This window comes from Aquarana catesbeiana, linkage group LG01 (assembly GCF_042186555.1).
Source record: "Aquarana catesbeiana isolate 2022-GZ linkage group LG01, ASM4218655v1, whole genome shotgun sequence".
Classification (NCBI taxonomy): domain Eukaryota; kingdom Metazoa; phylum Chordata; class Amphibia; order Anura; family Ranidae; genus Aquarana; species Aquarana catesbeiana.
The window spans coordinates 69,783,826-69,801,321 of NC_133324.1; the positions used below are offsets into that span (position 1 = coordinate 69,783,826).

General features: G+C 41.4%; 1 protein-coding gene across 1 annotated transcript in view; it reads right to left on the bottom strand.

The window, feature by feature from the left end:
- Positions 1-17,496, bottom strand: part of CCDC68 (coiled-coil domain containing 68) — a 79,326-nt gene that overhangs the window by 13,346 nt on the left and 48,484 nt on the right. Inside the window, exons 4-7 of the mRNA XM_073619991.1 lie at positions 12,681-12,827; positions 8,098-8,223; positions 7,469-7,597; positions 1,977-2,059 (exon numbers count right to left, since the gene is read on the bottom strand). Of these exons, the coding sequence (XP_073476092.1) occupies positions 1,977-2,059; positions 7,469-7,597; positions 8,098-8,223; positions 12,681-12,827 (485 nt within the window). The remainder of the gene's footprint in view (positions 1-1,976; positions 2,060-7,468; positions 7,598-8,097; positions 8,224-12,680; positions 12,828-17,496) is intronic.

The window sequence follows — 17,496 nt, forward strand, 5'->3', positions numbered from 1 at the left end:
TATGTACATGGTTTACCCACGCCTAGAAGGACATTATTCATCTTTGGTCAAAGCTGCACAGTTTGCGGTTATGTACAGATGGCCCTTTTCTGCATAGGCAGTTTTTTGGTAAAGGTGATTTATGCCTTAGTGACCTAATAAAAAAAAAAAAAAAAAGTAAAACCCAACTTCAGCAAACACTTTTCAAACCGTTACAACCACATCTTTTAGAAAAAAAAGAGTTTAAATACACATAAAAGCTAAACCATAAGGCTTCATTTACATGGGCAGAAAAATTTTACCGATTATTATTACACACGTGTGTCTAGGAGAAATGTTTCTGCATAATGATACTTGTGTATAGTATGGAAGAGCCCTGGGGCCATCATAAAAAAAAAAAAACTGAATTCTGACTTTGAAACTCAGAATTCTGAGATTGAAATTCAGAATTATAAGTTTAAAAAAAAAAAAAATACAGAATTCTGAGATTCAAAGTCAGAATTCTGAGATTCAAAGTCAGAATTCTGGGTTTCAAAGTCAGAATTCTGGGTTTCAAAGTCAGAATTCTGGGTTTCAAAGTCAGAATTCTGGGTTTCAAAGTCAGAATTCTGAGTTTCAAAGTCAGAATTCTGAGTTTCAAAGTCAGAATTCTGAGATTAAAAGTCAGAATTCTGGGTTTCAAAGTCAGAATTCTGGGTTTCAAAGTCAGATGAATCTCAGAATTCTGTATTTGTTTTTTTAAACTTACAATTCTGAATTTCAATCTCAGAATTCTGAGTTTCAAAGTCAGAATTCAGTTTTTTTTTTTTTTTTATGATGGCCCCAGGGCTCTTCCATAGTATAGAGATGCATTTAAACACCTAAAGATGCTTATGTGTACATAATGATAATTTATTTCCCCCATTGTTTAGCCTTCATTTATGTGCTTACAAGCCTGTATACATGCATTTTATATGCATAAGCACGTAAAGACACAGGATTTTTGAATTCTGTGTTATGGATTTGAATGCAGGGCATGTTTACGCACCAGTTTGAATGGCTCCATTGAAAACAATGCAGCTGTGTTCAGATCCGTAATTAAAAACACTTGTATGTGTGTGGTGTTTTTTTTTTTTTTAAGTTTTCATGAATGAAGCCTTATAAACAGTGTTATTTGGTTTATCCCAACCCCTGTAACTGTCATTTATTTTTTCCAGACAGCTTGGCCTGCTAAGAAAGATTTAGAGTCCATTCACGCTCGTGCGACTTTAAAATCATGCAATTTCCATTGCGACTTTACTTTGGATGAGCCCAAATTTATTGCCACTTTGGCTTTGACCAAAATGATTGTTTGTGCTCTACAAAGTCGCACACAAGTCGTATGTATATCATGCAGGTACGACTTTCATGCGACTTTTCAGGGTTTACATTGAAGTCTATGGCCCTCAAGTGGCATGAAAGTCGGACCAAAGTAGTGCATGAACAGATATGAACAGTACTCATTGAGAAACATGGGGTGCGACTTGTCATGCGACTTTGGGGTCCAAAGTTGCATGAAAAGTCTCACAAGTGTGAATGGATCCAGGATTACCCCATAATAAAACAATGTCATAGGGGAATTTCATTGGCTCTCACCTGAAACTAAAGCTGACCATAGATAGATCGATATTCAGCCGGTTCAGCAAGAACTCAACAAATTTTGATTCGTTTATAGGGAGGCTGATTGTACAACCAGCCTGTCTGTTTTTTTTACCCTGCCCGATCACTACAGGCAGCGATAACCGCCAGTGGTGAGCATTGTATTCTGCTGGTGGGGAAGGTTCCCTGCGCTCCTCATGAGCAGAACATCATAGCGCTGTAGGGGGAATTCCCCATCAACACTGTGTTGGTGGGGGAGCTGAGCATAATGCATGGGCTGCCTAACTGTCATTTTCTGAAATTGAGGATCCTTATTATGGTGTGTTAGCTGTGTGATTTGAACCTTTTGTCCACATTGTATAAAATATCAGATTACTGACCCGTTCTTGTTGGATGGATCTCCTGTTCGTTTGAACAGTTCACTCTCCAATAATTTCTTCTTTTCCATCAATGCTGACTTTTCCTATTGAAAACAGAGGAATTCATTCATTTTGAACATGATTGGATAAGTACTGTGCTGGAGGAAAACCTGCATGCCAATGTTCATCAATCTCCTTATTGGAATGTCTGTTTGGCAACAAATCTCCCAACCAAAAACTGTGTATGTTGCCCCCTCACAGTGAATCCGATTTGTCCTTTTGCTTTCTAGCTTGCTTTCATTTTTGGTTTTGGGTAGAGTAGAGGAATTAAGTGTTATTTTCTGTCATCTATATCCCCAAGATTTCCTTTTCTCTTATTGTCCCATATAAACAACTGGAAGCAATAAGAGATCTTTCCTAAACGAGGGAAATCCCACCTTGGACTGTTGTCAATGAAACAAATGTTCCTATTGAAAGCTTTCCTGTGTGTTCCTAGTGACCAGAGATGGGCGAACAGTTTGGCACGAGTAAAGTTCGGGCCAAACAAACGGGTCGTTTGACCGTTTGTTCGGCACCCTGAACGGATCACAGGGCATTGCAAGCCCTGATTGGCTGAAGCAGTGAAAGGAGGAGCCAAGGGGAGACTTCCCATGTTTTGAGAGGGAAAATAAGAGCTGCTGGTGGAGGGAGCTGTACTTAGCCAGGAGCCATGTTGTGGTGCCCCGTGGTTTGTGTGGACAAAGTGAACTGTGCTATGAATGGGGCTGTTACTGGAAAAGACTGCTTGCCACTTTGAAAACCCCAAAGCTATGTGGAGGTGAGCAGGGAACTGTACTGTGCTGCCTAGAGACTGGTGTGACCACGGGGTCCTGTATTTTTTCTGCCTGTGAGCAGACCTGGCTACTGAGAGCCAGTGCTGGGGAGAGGTGTTCTACATGCTGCAGTGCTGTGCTGGTGAGACCAGAACCCCAGAGCCATGCTTGAAAGACTGTCTGCCATCCCGGCTTGCTACACAGTGTCCCAGAGTGCTACAGATCTTGGCTACACGAGAGACTGTAGCTGTTCCTAACTCATTGAGGAGTTGGCTACCTAGTCCTGCTGGATGTTGGATGGAGAGTTGCAGGACTTTTTATCCGGCCACCAAGGGACTGAGCTCTTCTATTTTTTGAGAGGCCTTCTGGCTATCATTATCCTCTAGTTTCTCCACACTGTTCTACTCTCTAGGAATTACCCCTTAACCTTTCACTTTGGGAGTACTCGATTTGGAATTACAAAATACTCTATAAAAACAAAAAAGCACTCCATCCAAAGACTAAGGATCCCAACGCCAGCAGGACCAAGTTAATGTTCCACTGGCCAGTGGGTTATTTAGGGCCTCTTTCATCTTTATTCAGGCCTCATAATACATTGGCGTGCCTCGTAACTTTTACATACATTTACAGTGCTATTGTGTTTCTTCATCACATCCATTGTACTATTGTGTCAAATTATTGTTGTTGCTATTAATTTGTTTTTTTTCTACAGGGCTTTGAACTTTTTTTTGGGCAGGGGGGGGGGGGGGATTTTTTATTACCAATCAGCCGAGGTTACAAACAGTAACAGTAATAGTAAAAAATGAACAGTTTCCCCGGTGGGGCTTTAGACAGCAAAATCTTGATATTCAGAAATAATAAAAAAAAAAAAATGTATAACCAGTAAGTGCTTTTATTGAACCATGAACAATTGTAATGCTATAATTCAATTGGCATTACAACATAGAGCACTGGCCAAGTAGTACAATACATATTCCACAATATAAAGTCGACACATCTTTACACAAAATTATATACAGTCATACATTTCCGGGCTGTTGACGGTATAAATCCCCGACGCGTTTCGACCTGTGTACGGTCATCATCAGGGGGATAGTTGGTTCTATAAAATACATTGAATATCTTCAAAATTTAAGAACATGTCATCATAAATCTCATTGTAAGGTTAAAAGTGGTAGTATATTTACCGCTGAAAAGTAGAGGGAATAATCCTTTGGCCAGTAAAAGCCGTAAATGGATCCGGGGGGCCCCCATATTCGCCCCTGTCTCCCCAGAGCGCATGAGTCCAGCCCAAGGGGCTTACAAGGAGCCACATAGATGCCCTCCAGGGGAAGGAGAAGTCAGCACCTGCGACAAATACCCAATCAGTCAAAATGATTCTCAGCACATTGGCAAAAGTATGAAGTGTATGGGCTAACTGCAATCCTAGTGATCAATATATATTGATCTGGTGTCCTAAGGTTTCATGATTGTAATTAATTATATAGAAAGTGGCACAACCATAAAAGAAATGGTTGTATAGTTATAGGGTTGTTTGAGTGGTGTGGTGTGTAAACACAGGTGAGTGGGAAGTGATATGTGGTACTAGGAATATGAAAAACCCTTTGAGTGATAAAGTAAAATTAAATGGATGGCCAGCACAATGCTGACTACAGTGCCATGTCCAAGTGAATGAAATGAGTGTGTAGTGTCAGCCAACACATGGTGGAATAAAAGTGAAAAACAAATCAAAAGAAGAGTGTGTGAATGAATAAAACCAAAGAAACAATCAAAAACATGTGTGGAAGATCTAAACTGATTATAGGAATAGGAGTATGAGTGTAGTGTTGTAATATTAGAGTAGTAAGGGTATATGTATAGTATAATAATTTACCTTGTGCCACAGTGTGGCTGATGTAGTAGAGTTTGACTTGTATGAACCAAATTGCAATGGAGCAAAAAAGGTAAAAGGCTGGAGCCAAAAAAAGGATTTGTGCAGTGCCATCCATTACGGTCTGCGTGGAGTCATAGTAAGACTCACAGGCAGCCGATCATGGATATATGCCTAAAGTAGGCAATTAATTGAGTAGGCACAGGTGCTGATCTCCTCCCCCCCAGAGTAAGCAGCCCACATGTGGCTCCCCCGGCATCCCTGTAGGCAAAAAAAAAAAAAAAAAACCCCGGCAGCTGCCGTCAACTCCGCCGCAAACCGCGACGTGAGCTTCACTCTGCCGGCGGCATCCCTTGATCACCTCCGGATGAGCCGCGGCGAGGTGCGCATGTGCGAGTTACTTTGGCGTGTGCACGGCGCCGCGACATCTCGCGGTTTGCGAGATGACTCCACGCAGACCGTAATGGATGGCACTGCACAAATCCTTTTTTTGGCTCCAGCCTTTTACCTTTTTTGCTCCATTGCAATTTGGTTCATACAAGTCAAACTCTACTACATCAGCCACACTGTGGCACAAGGTAAATTATTATACTATACATATACCCTTACTACTCTAATATTACAACACTACACTCATACTCCTATTCCTATAATCAGTTTAGATCTTCCACACATGTTTTTGATTGTTTCTTTGGTTTTATTCATTCACACACTCTTCTTTTGATTTGTTTTTCACTTTTATTCCACCATGTGTTGGCTGACACTACACACTCATTTCATTCACTTGGACATGGCACTGTAGTCAGCATTGTGCTGGCCATCCATTTAATTTTACTTTATCACTCAAAGGGTTTTTCATATTCCTAGTACCACATATCACTTCCCACTCACCTGTGTTTACACACCACACCACTCAAACAACCCTATAACTATACAACCATTTCTTTTATGGTTGTGCCACTTTCTATATAATTAATTACAATCATGAAACCTTAGGACACCAGATCAATATATATTGATCACTAGGATTGCAGTTAGCCCATACACTTCATACTTTTGCCAATGTGCTGAGAATCATTTTGACTGATTGGGTATTTGTCGCAGGTGCTGACTTCTCCTTCCCCTGGAGGGCGTCTATGTGGCTCCTTGTAAGCCCCTTGGGCTGGACTCATGCGCTCTGGGGAGACAGGGGCGAATATGGGGGCCCCCCGGATCCATTTACGGCTTTTACTGGCCAAAGGATTATTCCCTCTACTTTTCAGCGGTAAATATACTACCACTTTTAACCTTACAATGAGATTTATGATGACATGTTCTTAAATTTTGAAGATATTCAATGTATTTTATAGAACCAACTATCCCCCTGATGATGACCGTATACAGGTCGAAACGCGTCGGGGATTTATACCGTCAACAGCCCGGAAATGTATGACTGTATATAATTTTGTGTAAAGATGTGTCGACTTTATATTGTGGAATATGTATTGTACTACTTGGCCAGTGCTCTATGTTGTAATGCCAATTGAATTATAGCATTACAATTGTTCATGGTTCAATAAAAGCACTTACTGGTTATACATTTTTTTTTTATTATTTCTGAATATCAAGATTTTGCTGTCTAAAGCCCCACCGGGGAAACTGTTCATTTTTTACTATTATTGTTTCGGGGTGTGCAGCGCATGCGTCTCTCCCACATGTGTTTTTCTCTTTATTACAAACAGTAACAGTATAATTTCAATAACAAGAAAAGATATACAGAGACATACAAACGCAATAGGATTGACCTTTCCAAAACACTAATACCATTTTTACACTTGCCATAGGCATTGTACCTCAGAGGCTGATGAGTACCTTTTTCCCCCTTTTTTGTCCCCCAACAAGGTTAACATTAAACCTCACACTCAGATTTTCAAAACATAAACATTAGCATCAGCAAAAAAACAAAAAAACAAAAAAAAAAAAAACAAACACAAAAAAAAAAAAAAAACAGATACCCTGGTCCCATTAAGGTGTGTGAAACTACTCCTTCAATCCATCATCCAAGGGAGTATTACCTCCCATCCCATAGTCTTTCAAGTATCGACATACCCTTCTAAGGTGTTATGCCGCGTACACACGGTCGGACTTTTCGTCTACAAAAGTCCAACGGACGCCGACGGACTAAAGCTGGCTGGTAATCCGTTCGTGTGTGGGCTTCTCCGGACTTTCAGCAGACTTTTTCAGCCTCAAATCCGACGGACTTTAGATTTGAAACATGCTTCAAATCTTTACGTCGTAACTACGACGGACCCGAAATCCGCTCGTCTGTGTGCTAGTCCGACGGACAAAAACCCATGCTAGGGCAGCTATTGGCTACTGGCTATGAACTTCCTTATTTTAGTCCGGTGTACGTCATCACGTACGAATCCGTCGGACTTTTGTGTGGTCGTGTGTAGGCAAGTCCGTTCGTTAGAAAGTCTGCTGCAAGTCCGCCGAAAGTCCGCCGGAAGTCTGTCGGACAGGCTGTCGGACTTTTGTAGACGAAAAGTCCGACCGTGTGTACGCGGCATTAGAGTCAAGGGTTTTAACTTTTTAACAAAACCCGTTGTAAGCAAGATGTGTCACTAAGTCCTGGGTCAGTTCTGGGCAAGTCATCACTGAAGTAAGATAGGAGGACCCAAACAATCCAGCAGCTACTTCGGGGGGGTAGCTCTACATGAACAAAGCCCAATTTGGTGGATGACCTCTTAAACAGTGACTAGTAAACAATAACAGTTCAATTTCAGGGTGAACTGGGAGCTCAAGTGTGAAAATCTTCTTTTTAGAAACCCACATAAAGCACCAGTACTCACGGCTTCCATTCTTTCCATCAGTTTCTCCAGTTCAAGGATTCGTCCATGTTTTTCTTGTATCTTCTCAGCCACCTCATTCAGTTTCTGAACACTTTTCATAAATTGATCTTGATGTTCAACTGCAGCAATCTGTAAAAAATGTGCAACTGAAAACCCATCACAATAAATTTTTCAAGTTACTGTAACATGTCTTCAGTTCCCACACCTGCCTAGACCTTGTGGGTTCACAGCAATTTGTACATTTCCAATGAGTTAATTGAAGGGGTCAGGTAGGGTGTACTTAAGCTAAGAACATGTCCAGATTAGTTGTAAGGAGATTCCGTAACAGTTAGAAGCCATTGAAAATCCTTACCTGGAGTTCAGCTTTAAGGCCTGATTCACACTTATGTAACACATTTATGTAAGGCCTGATTCACACCTATGCATTTTTAGTACTTTTTGCATTTTGCAGATTTGCACTACAGAACGTGTTCCATAGAAAACCATGTTAAATGGACTGTAGTGCAAATCTGCAAAAAGCACTAAAAATGCATAGGTGTGAATCAGGCCTTACATAAATATTCAAAGTGGACTGACCTTTTGATATTAAATGAAATAATCACAGTAGTTTGGCTGAAATCATCGTTTACCTGCAATTTCTGCTTCTCTTCTTCGTGACTGTTCCGTATCTGCTCAGACTGTTTGCTGTAGTTTTCATACAGCTTACGTGCTGCGTCTCTTATTGCTCCAGCCCCAGCTTCACGTGACGCTTCCAACTACAGCAGAAACAAGGCACCATAAAATTACCTTAGAGATCTTAATGAACATTCTATTGCTGTTGATGGTTGTGCTCCACTATACTGTGGTCAGTCCTTTTTTTTTGAAAAATCTAAAATATGCAGGATTTATAAATGAACCTCAATGTTCCTTTTATTAAAAGTAGTCAACACACAATTGGACTTTGCAGGTAAAATATACTGTATGGCCAAAAGTATGCAGATACCCTCCAAATGATTGAGCTCAGGTGTTTCCAGTGAAGAGTACTGTTAATACTACAGAATACAAACACATTTTAGAGCAAACATCCTCACTTAGGGTTCCATAGAACCCTTCAGAGGTTGAGCTGTGTCCAATTGACCTCCCATCTGATGGTATCTTCACAGTTTCACGACCTATGCCACGTGACAGAGCCAGCGGTGTGTCACAATTATCTTTTAAGCCAGGGGTCGGGAACCTATGGCTCGCGAGTCAGATGTGGCTCTTTTGATGGCCACATCTGGCTCTCGCCTCTCAATCCGCGGATCGTGTGGTGTGCCGATCCGCGGATTGAGCCCATAGGAAAGGCCGCGGCTTCGGCCTAGCGCCGGAGCGGTGGCCACCTTGGTACACCCGTCGGCGGCCTAGGTGAGCGGCGCGCTGACGTCATCATCACCTGCCTCAACTGCTCGTGGATCTGCCTGCTTGTGTGGTAAGCAAGCAGACAATCATAGGGGAGATGTGGATATTACAGTGGGGGGAGATGTGGATATTACCGTGGGGGGAGATGTGGATATTACCGTGGGGGGAGATGTGGATATTACCGTGGGGGGAGATGTGGATATTACAGTGGGGGGAGATGTGGATATTACAGTGGGGGGAGATGTGGGGAGATGTAGGGAGATGTGGATATTATAGTGGAGGAGATGTGGATATTACAGTGGGGGAGATGTGGGAAGTTGTGGATATTACAGAGGGGAGATGTCCTCACCACGTATCAACCAGACTACAAAGTCATCAGCAAAACCATGCAGCACCAGAAGTCGCATTAATGGTAAGAAGTACTTTATTCATCATTGGTTAGCAACAGCATAACAACATTATTAAAAAGAATTCAGAGACTTATTGTACTTTACAAGTGTAATGCCCCGTACACACGGTCGGACTTTGTTCGGACATTCCGACAACAAAATCCTAGAATTTTTTCCGACAGATGTTGGCTCAAACTTGTCTTGCATACACACGGTCACACAAAGTTGTCGGAAAATCCGATCGTTCTGAACGCGGTGACGTAAAACACGTACATCGGGACTATAAACGGGGCAGTGGCCAATAGCTTTCATCTCTTTATTTATTCTGAGCATGCGTGGCACTTTGTCCGTCGGATTTGTGTACACACGATCAGAATTTCCGACAACGGATTTTGTTGTCGGAAAATTTTATCTCCTGCTCTCCAACTTTGTGTGTCGGAAAATCCGATGGAAAATGTCCGATGGAGCCCACACACGGTCGGAATTTCCGACAACACGCTCCGATCGGACATTTTCCATCGGAAAATCCGACCGTGTGTACGGGGCATTAGTCTTACATAAAATGCACACATTTACTTGTATTTAGTTTTAAACATAATGTATGGCTCACGGAATTACATTTTAAAATATGTGGCGTTCATGGCTCTCTCGGCCAAAAAGGTTCCTGACCCCTGTTTTAAGCTGTCTGTAAGGGTGGCACTTTGTCTACCACTGTATGGGTTGCATTCTTCCTACTGACCACCAACGTAAGGGACATTTTCCCAATCGACCCCTTATGAATTCATTTTACTAAGGTTTCTCCAAGACCTAAAAATTATTTTAGGGGTTCCTCTGGGGCACAAAGTCCCAGAGACACACTAAAATCTTAACGCAAGTCTTTCCTGAAGAGTGGAGGCTAGTCACAGGGGGAGAAACACCATAATAATGACCATGGTTTTGCAAAGGGATGTCCAACAAGCTCCAATAGGTCTCATGGTCTGGTGCCCATTAATGTTTTGCCATTTAGTACATGTATTTTTCCAGTCATATTTTATGCAAAGCCAAATGTTAAACTCAATGACATATGTTTCTATTCATTTTAATATATGCAAATATTCTGTTTATTGTACCTTACAATAAAAGCTGCATACATCTGCAAATACACAACAATTACACAAATCAGTATCAGGGTGCCTCTGCTAGTGTGAACTCAATATTTTGCCAACTTTTTAAATTTGACAGTAAACTTATTTGTTGCTAGTCCCATTGTTTTGTTATAAGCACATTGGGTCCGATTCATAAAGTGGGATCAACAGTGTTTAAAAAAAAAAAATCCCTGTCTTACTACTGCCTCTGGTTTTTTGGGTTGAATAAGGCTAGTCTTCCTCTGAGTCCAGGGCATGAAGCACCTACCACCCGCGTGCACATCACCATGGAGGAATGAAGAAGACCCAAAGGATCATGAGATCGAAAACAAGACAGTTTGAGAACAGGATGTAATACTGCTCACCCATAGGAATGGAGGAGGCCTTGTGCACTCAGAAGAGCAGCTGGAGACATTTTTGTGAGGGCAAGGCCGCAAAGTATAGATCGCTAGAAAACCGATTACCAACACACTCTGTATTTAGGGAAGTGGGGGGTTAATATAGGACAAGCTCACCAAAAGTGCTTTGAAGGAACACTAAAAGCTAAACTTTTTTTCCCCATTTCGAATAGAGTAAGGGACCCGTCAGTTTTTTGTTTCCCATCTGGGTTCCATTGGGGAGATTTCCCTTTACTTCCTGTCCCATAGCCACAACAGTAAATGAGAGAAAATCCCTGGCTGTCACCAGGGTCATCAGAACTAGTGTCCTCATTGGAATATTTCCCTTCTATTTCTGTTCTAACAACAATTCAAAATTTGGCATTTTTTTCTTTTCACAGGTCAAATAGGGAAGGTGAATCTCCCTAACAGGGACACGGACAACAGTACAAACCTGACAGATGTTCTAATCCCTCTCCCTTCTATTCAAAACTAAAACATGTTTTGCTTTTAGTTGGACTTGGACTTTCACACTGGGGTTGCATGGGAGGAGTTTTCAGGCGCTTTACAGGTGCTATTTTTAGCGCTAAAATGCCTAAAAAATGCCTTCAGTGTGAAATGGGTCTAACACCAGAATAAGACCAAGTTGTCCATTGAGTCCGCCCTCATTTTTTGTTTACTTATTTTTTTTAGCATTTTTAGTCTGGTTATAGACTAATGTTTATCACAAGCTAGTTTAGATTTAGGCTCCATTCACACTTATGCGACTTGTTCAACTTTGGACATCAAAGTCGCATGACAAGTCATTCCCCATGTTTTCCAATGATAACCATTCATACTTGCACAGCTTAAAGTTGCAGCGTCTTCAAAGTAGTTCACGCACTACTGTACTTTGGTCTGACTTTCATGCAACTTGAGGAGCATAGACTTGATGTTAACCCTCAAAAGTTGCACCTGAATGTTATACAATTCAACAGTTGTGATACAGTTGTCCATTATCACTGGTCAAAGCCAAAGTCATATCCAAGTTGCACCCATCCAAAGTTGCGTCAGAGTTGCACTCCAAAGTCGATGCACCTTTGGAGTCTAACACGTGTGAATGGAGTCTCATTTACTGTTGATTGACTCCTTACCAGTGCGGAAAATCTATTCCCAGCATCAACTTTTTTTAATAAAAAAGCGTAATGCTGCGTACACACGATTGGAAATTCAGCCATCAAAAGACTGATGAGAGCTTTTGGTCGGAAAATTCGACCGTGTGTATGCTCCATCGGACTTTTGCTGGCCGAATTCCAGCCAGCAAAAGATTGGGTGTATGTTCTCAATTTTTCGGTCGGAAAAAGTTCCGATCGGAAATTCCGATCGTCTGTAGCAATTCCGACGCGCAAAATTCCTACGTATGCTTGGAAACAATTCAACGCATGCTCGGAAGCACTGAACTTAATTTTCTCGGCTCGTTGTAGTGTTGTACGTCACCACGTTCTTGACGGTCGAAAGTGCAGCGAACTTTTGTGTGACCGTGTGTATGCAAGCCAAGCTTGAGCGGAATTCCGTCGGAAAAACCATCCAAGATTTTTCTAACGGAAAATCCGCTCGTGTGTACGCGACATAAGCCCTAAAAATGTTTGCGTTGTACAGCTAACAGAACATTCTACCCTGCTGCTTATCTCAGTTATCGGTCACATTACTCAGCCTGTCTCAAAACAATAAAGTTGGATATAGACATGAGATGATCAATCCATTCTAGATCAACACCAGTGCAAACATCAACCTCAGTGAGAAATACGTTCGAAAAAAACATTCCCAATTCCTATCTTTCTTCTGAGATAATCCAGTGTTGGGAATTATCGTCCACTTCCCTTCCATTTTCCGCTTTCATTCAGTTAAACATGCATGCTCAGGTGCTCTATATCAGCTAAGGCTGCCAGTTAGTGTATGTTGGTACCTTTATCTGCAGATCCTCATTTTCCCTGTGTACATCTTCAAGCTGCAGGTCCTGGTCCTTTAACTTTTCGAGGATTCTCTTGTACCGTGAGCTAAAAGAATTGTCCTCTTGATATGTGAAGCCATTTTCCTGTACATGGGAGGCATTCTAAAAAAGGAAAACAGAACTAGTGTGAATTTTAACAAACCGTTCACTGGGGAATTTTTATTTTATTGTGCTCAATGTTTTATAATGAAAAAACAAAGCGTTTAATACTACTTTATCATAAAGTTTTAGGAATTAAAGCATTCCTCGGCAGTATACCAAACCCTATTGATTCATTTAGGGATTGGGGACTGAAAGCCGGAGTGTTTTTCGACAAAGTTGTGGTCTCATTTTTCCTAGTGCAGCATCCCAGGGCCCTTAGAAAACATTTAGTTCCAGATTTTTCTGGGAAACCGAAAACCTGAGGTGCTCTGAATTAGAAATAGCAACCAAAGCTAGCATGGTCATGATTGGATACACTACATGCCACCTACACACTTTGCCCAGTGATAGATGGAGGGAGGTTAGAGTGTGACCATGCTTCCTCCAGACACCACTGGAGATAAAAGAACCCCTATATTTCTCTAAAAGTAATCTGGAGATGCCCGAATGCAGATAATGAAAAAGTATTCACACCCCTTGAAATGTTTCACATTGTTCATGTTACAACCAAAAATGTAAATGTATTTTATTGGGATATTAGGTGATAGACCAACACAAAGTGTTCAAAATAATTGTGAAGTGGAAGGAAAATGATAGATGGTTTTTCATTTTTTTTACAAATATGTGAAAAGTGTGGCGTGTATTTGTTCAGCCCCCCCCCCCCCTTTGTAGAACCTCCTTTCACTGCAATTACAGCTGCAAGTCTTTTTGGGGATGTCTCTACCAGCTTTGCACATCTAGAGAGTGACATTTTTGCCCATTCTTCTTTGCAAAATAGCTCAAGGACTGTCAGATTGGATGGAGAGTGTCTGAACAATTTTCAAGTCTTGTTGCCAAAGATTCTCAACGGGATTTAGGTCTGGACTTTGTTTAAGCCATTCTAACACATGGATATGCTTTAATCTAAACCACTTCATTGTAGCTCTGGCTGTATGTTTAGAGTCGTTGTCCTGCTGGAAGGTGAACCTCCGCCCCAGTCTCAAGTCTTTTGCTGACCAACAAGTTTTCTTCTAAGATTGCCCTGTATTTGGCTCTATTATCTTGCCATCAACTCTGATCAGCTTCCTGCCTCTGCTGAAGAAAAGCATCCCCACAACATGATGCTGCCACCACCATGTTTCACAGGGGGATGGTGTGTTCAGGGTGATGTGCAGTGTTTCTTCTTGCCAAGCATTTCTTCTTACCACTCTTCCATAAAGGCCACATGTGTGGAGTGTACGACTAATAGTTGTCCTGTGGACAGATTCTCCCACCAGAGCTGTGGATCTCTGCAGATCCTCCAGAGTTACCATGGACCTCTTGGCTGCTTCTCTGATTAATACTCTCCTTGCCCGGCCTGTCAGTTTAGGTGGATGGCCATGTCTTGGTAGGTTTGCAGTTGTGCCATACTCTTTCCATTTTCTGATGATGAATTGAACAGTGCTCTGTGAGATGTTCAAAGCTTGGGATATTTTTTTTTTTTTATAACCTAACCCTGCTTTAAACTTCTCCACAACTTTATCCCTGACCTGTCTGGTGTGTTCCTTGGCCTTCATGATGCTGTTTGTTTACTAAGGTTCTCTAGCAAACCTCTGAGGGCTTCACAGAACAGCTGTATTTATACTGAGATTAAATTACACACAGGTGGACTCTATTTACTAATTTGGTGACTGCTGAAGACAATTTGTTCCACTAGATTTTAGTTAGGGGTATAAGAGTAAAGGGTACTGAACACAAATGCACGCCACACTTTTCAGATATTGATTTGTAAAAAAAAAATAATAAATAATTAAAAACCATCCTTTTCCTTCCACTTCACAATTATGTGCCACTTTGTGTTGGTCTATCACATAAAATCCCAATAAAATACATTTATGTTTTTGGTTGTAACATGACAAAATGTGGAAAAATTCAAGGGGTATGAATACTTTTTCAAGACACTGTATGATTTGTGATTATATAATGACAATACATTCCTTGAATCCTTAAATTCTTGCAGGACTTCAAGCACCAACCTCTTGCAGGAGGGAGCGGTGAAGCACAATAATGTCACCAACAACTCCCAAAAGTGTTTGTAACCTGACCAAAATACGAATTTTCTTGTACAAAATGTGTTTTTCAAAGGCTTTGAAAAAAATAGCTTTCATGTGAATTGGGGGGGGTCTGAGTAAAGTGAACTTTCCAGTTCCATAGACTGTCCGCTTCAAGAACACCCATAATGCTTTGTGAATCTTGTGTTAAGTATGCATGCTTTAATAAATGTTTTTGTCAAGTAAAGATTTTATATACATAGATACAAGCCTGGCTTTATAAACTCTTAACTGTTAGTCCTCATGCACACAGACGTTTTTACAGCTGCTTTTTTGAGCTTTTTTTGCAGCTTAAAAAGGCCTGTCTATGTTAGTCTATGGCTTCATGCCCACCTAGGCGTTTTTGAGCTGCAAGTGGCATAGGCGTTTTTAAGCTGTAAAAAAACCCCAGGACCAGTGGGTTCTGAAAGACGTTTTTCAGTTGTAAAAACGCTCTAACGCTGAAAAACGCTCAAAAACGGCATTCACCAACGTTTTTCAGCGTTTTTGATCCATTGAAAAAAAAAAAAATTAAAAAATTTGAAAAAAAAAAAAAACGCTCAAAAACGCTAACGTGGAAAAACGCTCAAAAACGCTATTGCAAAAACGCTGAAAAAAGTTAAAAAAAATCACTGCAAAGATACTGGCGTTTTCATAACGTTTTTTTAACAGCCTGTGTGCATGAGGGCTTATGTTCACCTTAAACTCACCTGAAACCCATATAGTTTGCTTTTTAAAACAACACCCAAAACAAAGTCGTAAAATACTATCAAAGTTGTTACTTATCAGCAGGACAAAGCTGGTGCAGGGCAGGATAGACATATACACCCACTTAGTACACACCAGTGTGTCAATAATGCAAAACACATCTGGTTTCACCAACCCAATGACAGTTTAAAGCAAACCACCACAGAAAATAAAATGTATGCAAAAAAAGAAAATAAAATAAAAATAAAATAAAAACCTAAAAAGGATTTTGAATTTCCAAACCTTTCTATGAACACATAGGAAAAAAAATATCAAAATCGACACTGCAGCCAATTATACATTGCAAAAATAAAGCTGTGCTTACACACACACACACACACACACACACACACACACACATATTGGGACGCCTGTCTTTACACACACATGAACTTTAATGGCATCCCAGTCTTATGCCCTGTACACACGGTCGGACTTTGTTCGGACATTCCGACAACAAAATCCTAGGATTTTTTCCGACGGATGTTGGCTCAAACTTGTCTTGCATACACACGGTCACACAAAGTTGTCGGAAAATCCGATCATTCTGAACGCGGTGACGTAAAACACGTACGTCGGGACTATGAACGGGGCAGTGGCCAATAGCTTTCATCTCTTTATTTATTCTGAGCATGCGTGGCACTTTGTCCGTCAGATTTGTGTACACACAAATCGGAAATTCCAACAACGGATTTTGTTGTCAGAAAATTTTATATCCTGTTATTAAACTTTGTGTGTCGGAAAATCCGATGGAAAATGTGTGATGGAGCCTACACACGGTCGGAATTTCCGACAACAAGGTCCTATCACACATTTTCCGTCGGAAAATCCGACCGTGTGTACAGGGCATTAGTCCGTAGGGTTCAATATTGAGTTTGCCCACCCTTTGCAGCTATAGCAGCTTCAACTCTTCTGGGAAGGCTGTCCACAAGGTTTAGGAGTGTGTCTATGGGAATGTTTGACCATTCTTCCAGAAGCTCCCTTGTGAGGTCAGGCACTGAGGTGGATGAGAAGGCCTGGCTAGCAGTCGCCACTCTAATTCATCCCAAAGGTGTTCTATCGGGCTAAGGTTAGGACTCTGTGCAGGCCAGTCAAGTTTTTCCACCCCAAACATGCTCATCCATGTCTTTATGGACCTTGCTTTGTGAACTGGTCCAAATCATTTGGGCTTGGCCTGTTCAATCCAGTAAAGGGAACTATTAAGACATCAGCATACCAAGACATTTTGGACAATTTCATGCTCCCAACTTTGTGGGAACAGTTTGGGGATGGCCCCTTCCTATTCCAATACGACTTCACACCCTTAATACACACATGCATACAGACACACACACACACACACACTCTTTTAAATAAATGTAAACACATTTTTAAATGTATACATTTTACATCTTATAGCAGAGCCGGTCAGATGGAGAGGGGGGGGAGGGTAAGAGAAAAAGAGGGGTGGGGTAAAGGAGGAAAGTGGGGGACGTTCAGTATGCCTGCTACTCTCAATCATGGCATCAGACTGGTCACCCTGAGGCTCACACTTCTGTACAGAGGCACAACCGGCACACCCCCTGCGCAAGCCAAAGACTGCGCACCAGTGCACAAACAAGATCCATAAAGACATAGATGAGCAAGTTTGGGATGGAGGAACTTGACTGGCCTGCATAGAGTTCTGACCTCAACCCGATAGAACACCTTTGGGATGAATTAGAGCGGAGACTGCTAGCCAGGCCTTCTCATCCACATTAGTGGCTGACCTCACAAATACGTTTCTGGAAGGATGGTCAAACATCTCTATAGACACACTCCTAAACCTTGTGGACAGCCTTCCCAGAAGAGTTGAA